This window comes from Rissa tridactyla, chromosome 9 (genome assembly GCF_028500815.1).
Source record: "Rissa tridactyla isolate bRisTri1 chromosome 9, bRisTri1.patW.cur.20221130, whole genome shotgun sequence".
In the NCBI taxonomy this organism is placed as follows: domain Eukaryota; kingdom Metazoa; phylum Chordata; class Aves; order Charadriiformes; family Laridae; genus Rissa; species Rissa tridactyla.
In genome coordinates, this window is record NC_071474.1 from 2,933,899 (window position 1) to 2,945,173 (window position 11,275).

The 11,275-nt window shown below is 36.7% G+C and overlaps 1 protein-coding gene across 4 annotated transcripts; it reads right to left on the reverse strand.

The window, feature by feature from the left end:
• Positions 1–74: 74 nt before the first annotated feature.
• Positions 75–11,208, reverse strand: ZWILCH (zwilch kinetochore protein). Of its 4 annotated transcripts, none has more exons than XM_054214540.1 (18): positions 10,882–11,208; positions 10,684–10,735; positions 9,145–9,240; positions 8,916–9,034; positions 8,022–8,218; positions 7,453–7,532; positions 6,986–7,141; positions 6,670–6,741; positions 6,241–6,334; positions 5,647–5,702; positions 4,241–4,343; positions 3,645–3,724; positions 3,269–3,425; positions 2,256–2,284; positions 1,728–1,864; positions 1,340–1,435; positions 1,132–1,250; positions 75–465 (listed from the first exon to the last, which is right to left on the reverse strand). In XM_054214540.1, the coding sequence occupies exons 1-18, from the start codon at positions 10,935–10,937 to the stop codon at positions 374–376; spliced, it is 1,791 nt and encodes a 596-aa protein (XP_054070515.1). In that variant the 5' UTR covers positions 10,938–11,208; the 3' UTR covers positions 75–373. The 4 variants fall into 4 exon arrangements, with proteins under 4 accessions (XP_054070515.1, XP_054070514.1, XP_054070513.1 ...); XM_054214539.1 differs by having other exon boundaries at positions 9,139–9,240; XM_054214538.1 differs by having other exon boundaries at positions 10,684–11,208.
• Between the last annotated feature and the right edge of the window lie 67 nt (positions 11,209–11,275).

The following is an 11,275-nucleotide window of genomic DNA, read 5'->3' on the forward strand; positions in this document are numbered from 1 at the left end:
TTGTTGGGTTAAGATAATTCATACTTTGAACTGTGTCTGATTGAATTCTTAATGAATAAAAATAAAATGGAAAATCCCAAAGTGCAGAACTTTATTGAATGTTTGTAAATATATGAACAAAAATATCTACTATATTTTCAAAATAATTACACTGTACATTCATAATTGCACAACATTTATAAAAAACTAGATGTGCACAGGTGAATCACGGCTGTGTATGTCAGACTTCAAGAATACTAAAGCAAATAACTCAGTAAGATGTACTGTTCTTCCAATGACAGAGTGTTTCTAAATATACTGTTGGGACACAGATAATACTGAACTTTCCCCTTCACTGTACCTGTCAAGTGCCTGCCTGTGGAGTAACACGCATTTATGTGAAATGCACCTGACTGCACTTAGCCATTGCAATGTAATACATTCTTTCTTCACTGCTTCCATTAACTGTGGAGTCGGAAAAGAGACCTGCATAGACAAAAGAAAAAGATGTGATTAGCCACTATTCTCAGAAATACATTGTTCATGTAGCAGCTTCAAGAACCGGTTTCAAAGCTTCAGTTTTACCGAAAGAAGCACTTCATGACAAGAAATTGAGAATGACAGGGAAGCTTTACCAAAGCATTGCCCTGTATAACCTCACCCCAAACAGGCAAGGTACTTCTGTATCGGCCTACATGCTTAATTCTTCCCCCTCTCATGCTTTTTCACTTGTTCTGCACTTGATTGCAGCACGGCATGCCTTCTCTCCTTAGCACCTGCTTGCTTCTCTGACTAGAGGCCAGCATTCAATACCAGCTAAATTTCTCTTCAAACCCATTCTCAGATACATTGGCAAAAATTTTAGACATAAGTTACAAGATAATTGTATAAAATAAGTAACAATCATGTCATATTTGGAACTGTCATTTTAACTCTAAAAAACATAACTCAGCAAAGATGAGAAGATAGAGAGTCACTACTTTGTAAAAATCTTTTACATTCTATAAACAATACATCACCTTTTCATTAAAAGACAAAACATCATTTTGCTTTTGCTGAAGATGCGAGTAAGAAAAAGTTCAGAACCCAGTACAAAAACTGAATTGGAAATGCGTACTTTCATTATTTCATTTCACCACAAACATTCCTCACCTGTATTGTTTGATGTCATATGTTCAATCAGAGGATTAGTACTAACTTGCCATGTTGTTCTAACCTCCTTCTGTCCGTGCCCACTACTTATGTCCACCTTCCATATTTCTGGGTCATCACTGATAGAATAATCGAGAAATGTCAAAATTCAGTCAGGTATTCAGTCACATCTGAATGTTAATGCTGCAAAGATTGAAGTTTCTCTTACTTTTGACAGAACTTCTTGACCACTGCTGGTCTGATCGGCAGTTGAAACACGTGCTTCTCATTTAGAGGGTTTTCCTTATAATACTTCATGCAAATTCTACGATAGAAATCAACTAGTTACTGACTTTCTTTGGAGAAATGCTTGCGCAACACTGCATAAACCTCGTGCAAAATTAACTATACTCTCAGATTTTACAACTTCCTTTTTTTTAAAATTTTAGTCACAAAGCAAAATTTAACAGGAAGATCCAACTGCTACTTCTGCAGCCTCAGTCATCAACATTATGGAGGGCTGCTTTTCTTTTTTTGAAGAGTTTCTTTACAACTGTCAAAGAGAATCTAGTTGTTGTTGTCATTTAAAGAGCAAGAAGTAAAAATGAAGTACTTACTGTGTCAAAGGGAAGAGGTTCTCATGTTTAAACTGAAGTAAGACTGTACAGCTGACCATTATTTCCAGCATATGGTGAAGCTTTTGAACACGATGAACTTGTTCTTGTAGATCTACTGATGTGGAAATGAAGTAGTCCTGCAACAGCAAAAAGCTTCCACTCCTAACTGGACCCTCAACTTCTACAGACACACAACATACACTCAATATACTAAAACAATTTTCCTGCTTCTTTTGAGAAGCCAAAATTTTAAGAATGGCCCAGTAGACTCAGAACAAAGTTTCATGCTACCAAAGTTCACTGCTCTGCCTGACAACGATCTGGATCAGATACCTAGGAAATAATATATGAATAAGAAAAAAACATAATGACATTTCTGCAGTATATTGTTCCATCCTCACGATTTGTAATTCGGTTTCTCAGCCTATAGGAACGATATGACTTGCAGCCCACCAGCAGCTAAGTGTGCTCTACTTTATACCGCTTTCAGAGTAAAAAAAATAAATAAAAAAAATTAAAGCATCTCACCAAGTAGGTTAATGTTGCAAGTTCCTGGCCTGAAAAACAAACAGGGAAATAATTAAATTTACTACATAGTGCCGGATGAAATATAAGCAACATTCAGGTGTTCAAAACAGGGAATTCTACCAAAGAAAAGCGCAAAGTCACTAGGACTGCCCTGTTACTTATTGACATAATTACTCATTCAAAACAAGCAAAAAAAACTATTAAGCAGCATGGTAGAGGCATTATTTTATTTACCACCAAGGCTGCACAATGAAGAAACCTACCATATCTTTTGAGACAACCACCCTCCTTAGGACATATAGATTTACAAATAGTGAAAATAAAAAAGCAAATGAAACAAAGAATGAAAATAGGATGACAAAACAAAAAAAAGAAATGAAGAGATGAATGAAAAGGAGGTGGGTAACAACAAAGGTAAAACAGAAACCCCTCCCACAGATTCAGAAAAAAAATACATTTATAACACTGAAAACAAAGCCACAATGTTTTCAAGAAAACACATACTTTACAAAAATCTTTCCACCCTAGCTTCTGTTCCAAGTACAATATATATGTAAGAATAATAATAAAAAAAAATCTTTCTAAATACTACAGACTGTACAAACACAGCTATTACATATCAATACCCTTGCCTGATTTCCTTTTAGCCCATGTAGGCAACAAAAGAGAAGACAGATAGAGCATAAGGGTCTTATTTTATCACCTACAGCAAACAGATAAGAAAACAGAACAGTCCACAGTTATGTAAATCTGGCATTTATTTTACTTTAAGGTCAACCTAAAGGTTTTTTCAAATTGAAAAAGAAATACACAGTTATGCAAACGACACTTATTTTGAAACAAATGCATGCTTTACATTTTGAAACCATATACAAAGTACAGTTACTAAGGAGGCTGGATACAGGACAGATGAGAGCAGAAGTGAGACCAAGGTTACCAAAGACTTCATTGTTTCCTGCATCGAATACCTTTTCTCTTGAATTTCTAATGATGTTAACAGTTATCAGGCTTACCTATGAAAAAACTGACATAATCCTTCTTCATCTTATCCAAACCAATCTCCAAGACCATTTGAATCGGAGTGATACCACTGAGGGAAACGACCTCTGTCTTTCCATGATAAGACTGTTGAATCAATTTACCTAACAAACTGCTACTCCCTTGATGAATCTAAAAATTAGAAAAGTTTTCGTGTGATGTAACTGTGTATAAAACATCATAAACGTTGTTTAGAAGTACAACACCATGGAAACAGAGACGAACTGTGATATGTGAAAGTAATTTACAAAAAATACAACACAGAAATGAGGGGCAGTTAAGCACTAAGAACTATATTCTACTTTAAACAACTCAAACTTTTAACATTTACTGTGAAATACAAATACATACCCATGGCTGTATCTCACCACGTTCCAGGGATTTTATGACCAGTGTGAAACACTCTACCAACTCCTGATAGGAACTGACACCTAAAGAAAAAAAGATGCGATATTTTATTTATCAGTCCAGGTTCTCTCTCCAGCTGTTAAGTCAACACATATTTGCAAGAACAAAACCCCTTCATTTAAAGAATGATAAAAATAAATAAATAAATAAAGTGTATTTTACTGAAGGACTGTGAGTGGCACTACAAGAATAATAAAGTTGGTGTGCAGATTTATCAACTTAAAAATTGTCCTTCAGATCTATAAAGACAAAAATTTTATAGGTAAGTAGTTTTCAGTTTTAGAGCAGATGAGTACTACCAATCGTTTAGTACCTTTACAACCAAATAAAATGATCTCCTGCTAGATGCTGGTCTACATACCTAAAGTTAGCTCTTTCAGAAAAAACCTGTTGATAACAATTTTCTGAAGAGCTGATCAGTCCCTAAAATTCGGAGAAATTTATATTCATTTCACTGAGAAAGCACTACAGTATAGTAGATACAGAGTACAGAAGAATTAAAGGAAAACAGATGGAGCAAAAAAACACAATACGCTTACTTCTCATTTTGCACCATAATTGTTCAGCAAAATCCAGGTCTCCTCGCTCACTGAAGACTGATTTTATTGAACTGTCCACTGCAGCAGTGTCACATTTGATTTTCTGAAAGAGTTCGTTTGTCTTAAGTAAAAAAGGATGCCTGAGATTCAAAGAACCTTATGAATCCGAATTTTCTCCAGAGATCAAAATTGGATGCATCACTAATGTTTCCCCTTTTCCAGGGAAACTACTGCATAGAAGCTCCTAGTGCATAGTAGTTTTTATTTAAAAGTGAGACTAATTCTTTTCAGCATTATCACACTGGATAATTGCTATCTTTGGACCAGGAAGTGAAGCCTACTGTCAGAAAGGCTGTTGCTCATAGCCCAGTAAAGCTCAACCAGACTGTCTAGTAAAAACCAACTGCTTTGCTAAAGATGGTCCTTTTCACCTTACAATGGCACGACGCACAGAGCATTGGTAAATAGCAAAAACACAGACCAGCAAGTGCTAACTCAGAACATGACCTATGCTACACCGAACTCATAGATGATTAAATAACTGTATGTATACCTAGCAGTACCCTGGGAGACCAAAATTAATACATACATAGATTCTCAGAACAAAGACCTATTTTTCTTGTTATCCTGATCCCAAATATTTCTGGTTTAGCTGATACAAAAATCACTGTATTTTTAGCTTATCAACAAAATTCCCTCTCGATAGCAAAAAGACCCAAATCTTTTCTTATAGACTGCAAGGGAAAAAAAAATAATCTTAATATAACTAGAGACATTTTTATAATTTGAATTGTCCATTGCTTTAGAATATCATAAACCTCTAGATAAAAAGGAGAGATATCGAATTGATAACATTAAATTGGACTGAAATCATTAAATTAGGCGAGAAAAGCAAATTAGTGATAGAATGCAATGGTGCAAAGTTCAGAGTTCCTGGAAGAAACCAGGACATCACGAGATTGGTAGATTTAGGAGATGACAGACGATGGTTAAAACAAGGGAGCACAATTGCAATTGATATAATACAGTTCAATTTGCAAGCTTTTTGTAGTGAAAAAGGAAGGGAAAGAAGCAAACCAAAATAGCTCCACATAACAAAATATGTATAATGGACACTGGTAGACCATAAGAAAAAAAACAGGGAGTTTTTCCAAAAGTAAAAATTACAGTGGGCTGGCTTCAATATATTAGAGAATAGCTATAGAACTCCTAATTTTGCCAGTAAGGCCTTCTTCCATTATTTTTACACAGCAGAAATAGAAATCAAGAGATCTATCTTTCTTTACATCTTTTTGTCTATGTATTTACATACATAAATGAATAATACACAAGATGTAGTCAAAATTTGAAATAACTACATTTATAAGGGAAAGAAGATAAGGCAATTAGTAGGAAACTGCTTATACCTCTGTTCCGTTCTCATTTTCAGATATACAAAATCTATCCAGCTTGTTCTTTAACTCTAGTAGAGGAGAAAAATAAATTTCACCACTAAGGAAAAAAAAAAAGTCATCAAAGCAATCATATAAATCCCTGGGCACATCATAATTAATTATCTCTTTAGATTTGTTTTCTAATGTCTTAAATTTCTGACAAGACACATATTTTTCACAACAGTTTTCAGAAGGAATCAGTAATTTCGGATGCTTCATTTTAAGATGTCACGAAAGTATTTTTTCCCCACCACCAAAGGGACACTTCGCACGTTAGAAGTTCACGTACGTGTCAGATAACTTGGCACATCCAGAATGCTCTCAATTACTTTTTAAACATAACAGTGTCATCTTATAAAGAAATAATTATTACTGTTATACAAGATATTAGGACACACAAAAATGACAGAGATGTAGTGACTAACCTATTTAACTGCTTTGTGCAGGTGTTTATAGTGTAGAAATTAACATCTCTAATTCTAATACTTTAAAAATTTTACGTGGAATTTCCTTTTATTTCTGTGAAATGTGACATCCCTCTCTCCCCATGTAACAAGCAGCAATTACCAGTCAGAAGTTCCTGGACCTGTTCAACAGCTGATTCAGACTCTAAGGGCTCAGGCCACGGGGTCACACCTGTCTTCAAACCTTCAGACAAAGCCTAGAGGCAGCGTGAAAATCAAAACAACACAAATCAGTTCTTGTTTGAGGTTCTTCATGTGTCATACTTCAAAATGTGACTAACTTCTCCCAGAATCACGTATCTCTCTCTGTACAGCTAACCATGACTTTAGAAACTTCTTGAATTTCCTGGCTTTGGTGTTCATGAGTTGTCCTCTTTGTATTGAGGATTCCTAAAACTGAACTCAAAGTTTATGCTCAAATAAAAGCTTAAAGTTATCTTTGAAAACACCTGATTAAGTTTTAAATAAAGTGAGTTATTAACACATAAAATCACCATTTCATGTAAATCTGAAATTTCTCACTTATACTTACAAGGAGAAACTGCAGTTCTCTGTATAGCTGATATACAGGGCTTCCAGGGTCCCCAGCCTCCAGTGTAATATTCTGGAAGTTCCAGAAGTTTATGTCAGTTTTAAACTTTAGAGATCAATTGTCCTAAAATTTTCATTAGCAAAATGCATATTAGCATAATTTATGATTTAGATTATGAACACATTGTGTTGCTTATATAAAGAATAATAAACACGAATGGCAAGAATCAAACTCCTTTTCTATCCTTTGTACTATTCATGATGTAAGTCATGAAAAGAGTTTGGGTTTGTTTGCCTTTTTTTTTTTCTTTACTTACCAGAGTGGCAGCTGAAGTTAGTGGGGGTGTCTCCAGAATCTTATTTACAGTATTCCATGTCATATCAACATATATGTTGCTTGTGGATTCTACAATTGTGTCCTCCAGTGCAGCAGCTCTAAGAAGTTCATACTGAGCAGATCCTTTTGTCATCACCTTGAATGAAAAGATTTTAAAATAAAAAAAAATAAAAAACACCACAACGCTGCTTTATACACACGCAAAATAATTGCAAAAGCATTTCAGACACACAAAAAAGGGCTAACATCAGACAAATGCATTACAACATAGGGAGCTCAAATGTAACTTCAAAAGAGATTATTATACTCTTCAAAAGAGATATTATATAGAGAAACCAAGATGAGTTTCTAAATAGAATCTATAAAGCTTCCCAAAACTAGTATCATAAATCCAAAAACAGAGTTTTTAAACTTAGATTAGAGGCATGACAGACTATAAAAACCTACAATAGATGAATGATGCATCGTTTTATGTGCCGTTATGAGCTCTTCCAGGTTTGCAAAACAGCTTTTATCAGCTGTAGGGCCTAGGAAAGAAAAAAAAAGCAAGCATCAAAAAAAAACATTTGGCAATCCAAATTTGGCACTTAAAGTTAATTCTCAAATTCTCCAAGTACAACTTGTGTTGTCCTTCAGAAAGCGGACATTCTTCTTGAATTTATCCTATTGCTAATAATAGATGGTGTTAACATATAAACGTTTAGTAAGAGTCAGTGCTTGTATAAGTTGAACAGGAGCAATTCCAATTTGCTAAGTTATTACACCTGAGTGAAGGCAGGCCTGCACTGACACTGTTGCATTAAGTATATTAAAGAGTTATTTCCCCCACAGGGCATGGATTAAAAACAGCTTTTCCTATCTCTCTTTTTTTTCCCCTTCTTGTTTTTTAAAACAAGGAATATAGAGCAGTACACCAAGCCAACATCACAAAAAGGACAAAGACAGCATCACTACATCAATAATCCCACATTTTTAAGCCTTCCTCATTAATTTTATGAGGAACCTTATAACCTTACCGTCACATGTAACCATATACAAATTGATCCCTGTGATTTTTTTTCCAGCTTTGAGAGGCTCAGCTCCAAGCCAATAAGTATGCTCAGGATCAGAACCATCACACCTTATCCCGAGGGGAGGAAGCACAACCAGTTCCCCTGTCTTCAAGTGGCTCATGTTTGGATTTTGTACCATTGCATATAAGGAAATCAACTGTCTAGAAATATGAACAGGAAAAAAAATAAGATGCCAGCAAGCATAGCTAAATCTACCTTACGTAAAACCTAACTCCTATCTACCATGCCTCATTAGCAGGCATCAAATCATTTTACAAAAAGAATGCAGTATTACAATCCTCTTTTTACGGGTAGAACAATGAAGTCACAGGGGAAGAAGTAAGATTTCATAACTGAGAATGTACTTCATATATTTTAATTTAGACTAAAGATTCTGAAATCATAATTGAATTTTACATTTTAAGCATGTTAAAAAGGCAAGTTATTTAAGCAAACTAGTCACCATGTTTCAGTGCCATGCCTTGGTATTTTAATAACAGCCAAAGACCCCAATCAGATATTTATTTATTTATGTATTTTAACAGAAGCTTTACAAAAACAAGCACTGAAGTCTTAGTAGGCTTTCTTTCCTCACCTGCACTCAGACAGTCCCATTAACTTAATGGGACAGGTCACAAGTGCTTTTCCAGTACCTTGACTTTAGCTACTTTGTTAGGAATACTTTTAGCCAGGCAAGACCATTTTGCAGGATGCAAAATGGTCACATCTCCTCACTAAATTAATGAGTAATTTAATTTTGGGGGATTGAAAATAACACAGGTTCTGAATATTAGGAAAAGAGACAAAAGTTCCAAAAGAAAATTACACCAAAAGGGGAGGCAGACCTTTGATACTTACTTTGCTGTTCTGACAGATAGAGCCACTGGTCCAGAATTCTCCTTTGGTGAAAGCTCCAAGGCATAACTAGTATCATCTGGTTTTGATTCTTCCACTGGGTCACTTTCTTCATTGTGTCTCTTTAAGAAAAATGCACAGGTAAGTCAAAAAAAGCAAGGTATGTGAAAACATTTGATGGGAATTCAAAAGTCCAGATTACATTTTAAAAGTTAACAACACACACACTTACTGCTTTCTGCAAAATATATATCATATCATTTCCATTCCAAAATCTTTCAATAGGACTTTTGCAACTACCGCCAATCAAACAGATCTCTACATTGGTCTGAAAGAAAGAAAACAATTAAAACTTCTTAATATGCTATATACAAATGATGCATTTCAGCAATTTTTTTATACTAGAAATTGCAAAATCAACTAATTCCACAAATTGTTTTCCAACCCTATTGCAACCATTCACAAATCTGAGGCTTTCTTACTTCAGGAGAACACAGCTAGTGTATACCATAGGTGGAACTGCATCAACTATGAAAATGCAAAAACTTCCAACTAACCAACATAGAAAATTTAATCTCTAACAGGTTGATTCTACAAGAAACTGAAGTTTGATTCAATGAACAAAACTTCAGATAACCTGAAATATGAGCGATCATGACTGTCAAGTAGCAACTGCAATCACTAGATATCCCTGGGATGGAAAATACTCATTTGAAGTAACATTAGAAATCAACTGATCACTTCTCTGAATTTCTCATGAGAGCTCTAAACACTGTTTGGAAACATTAAATAACTCAAGCCTGTTCTTGAGAATGAAAGAATATCAATCATTACTTTTGCATACACACAGAGAAGTATTGCTTGATTCTTCACATCTAGTCTGCTTTTTACATTACTGTATGTTTAAATAATCACCTGATTTTATTTCTAAATTATTATCACCTCTCACTCCAAGGAAGGGAGTAGGAGAGATAAAGAGATTTATGAGTTTAGAAAGAACTAAACTACTTTAATGAAGTATTAATAACAAGATAAAAAGGAAATAATGAAATAGATATAAAACCATATCAAGCTCACAGCTTTTACACTGAGCATGGGGCAGATGGATGGAATACCCTGTTGGTCCCCTGTCTGGTCTGCTCCTCCCTGCAGGTGGGACCCCTCTATGTTTTTCCACTTCCAACCCTCCAACAGGGCAACTAGCACAGTTAGCTGACCTTAATTGTTACAGCAATGAGTATAAGCAAGAGTCTCTTTGCATATCATTCCTTAGCATAAACTATAAGCACTGGCCTTACCACTCTGAGAACGGTTTTCTGCACGACACACAATTTCAGAGAGCTAGAAGAGGCTTAGCTAAGAAGTAAAATTACTGAACAGAAAGTTAATTCTGTTTTACCTCAAACCAGGACATCCCCCAGCAGCCTCACGCACCATCACCCACCTTCTGCACTTCGCACGACGTATAACACTCTCACGTGTATTCGATCTTTACAATTATTTTACACAAATCAACTGTCAACAGGTGCAAAAAATCAGGCGGGCGGCAGGAACGAGCAGAGAGACGAGGGCTGGCGCTCCCCCGGGAGAGCGGCCCTCAGGTACCGGGTCTGCCCCTCCGTCCTGAGGGAGGGGCAGCTCTGAAGGGGCGTTGCTGAGGTAAACTCCCCCTTTTACCTGATATCCCCGCGCACAGCTCAGCTGTTGATCAATAGCTGCCCGTTTTAAACATCCAGGCTCAGCTTACACGACTGTATTTTCACATATTTACCTCACAGAGATACAGATGTTCAGAGATACCTTCCTTTCCTTCTTCATATATTCTGAAAGAAAAACAAAACGTTAAAGTACAGAAAGTTTTTCCCCTGCGTTCCTCACTAAACAGTAAGCTTAACTGCATAAACAAAACCAACGCGGGTCTAACAGAGGAGCCCCAGCCGGCTCCCCCACCGGCGGGGCCGGGACCCACCGGCGGAGGCAGCCGTACAGCCCGGCCGCCGCCCGCCGCCGCCGCTCCTCAGCCATCGCCGCCCGCCCCAACCGAACCGCGCGCCTCGCCCTACCCCCGGCACTACATCCGGGGCGGGGTGCCCAGGAAAAGCAAAAATAATATTCTTCTTTTCCCCAAAAAGTGGGTTTTATTTATATTTATTCTCCCCGGGCGCCCCCACATAAAAAAAAAAAAAAAAGAAGAATCCCTAAAAAAATTTTATAATTTCTGCGAGTGAACAACTGGTCACGATGAATCCCTCCGCCAGAAAAAGAGTCCCCTGGTTTGGGAGGCGACCGAGAGGAATGGAGGCGCCGGGAGAGAGCGGGCTCGGCACCGCGGGTCGCGGCGTACGCGATGGGGCTCGGGCTGA

Bases quoted from the DNA above. Each gene is read 5' to 3' on its own strand.
- ZWILCH (XM_054214537.1), bottom strand. From the start codon at position 10,812: ATGCAGTTAAGCTTACTGTTTAGTGAGGAACGCAGGGGAAAAACTTTC. The intron at 7,533-8,021 runs GTAAGGTTATAA...TTTCTTTCCTAG, and splicing joins GTATATGGTTACATGTGACG to GCCCTACAGCTGATAAAAGC. The intron at 7,142-7,452 runs GTAGGTTTTTAT...TTTTCATTCAAG, and splicing joins CGATGCATCATTCATCTATT to GTGATGACAAAAGGATCTGC.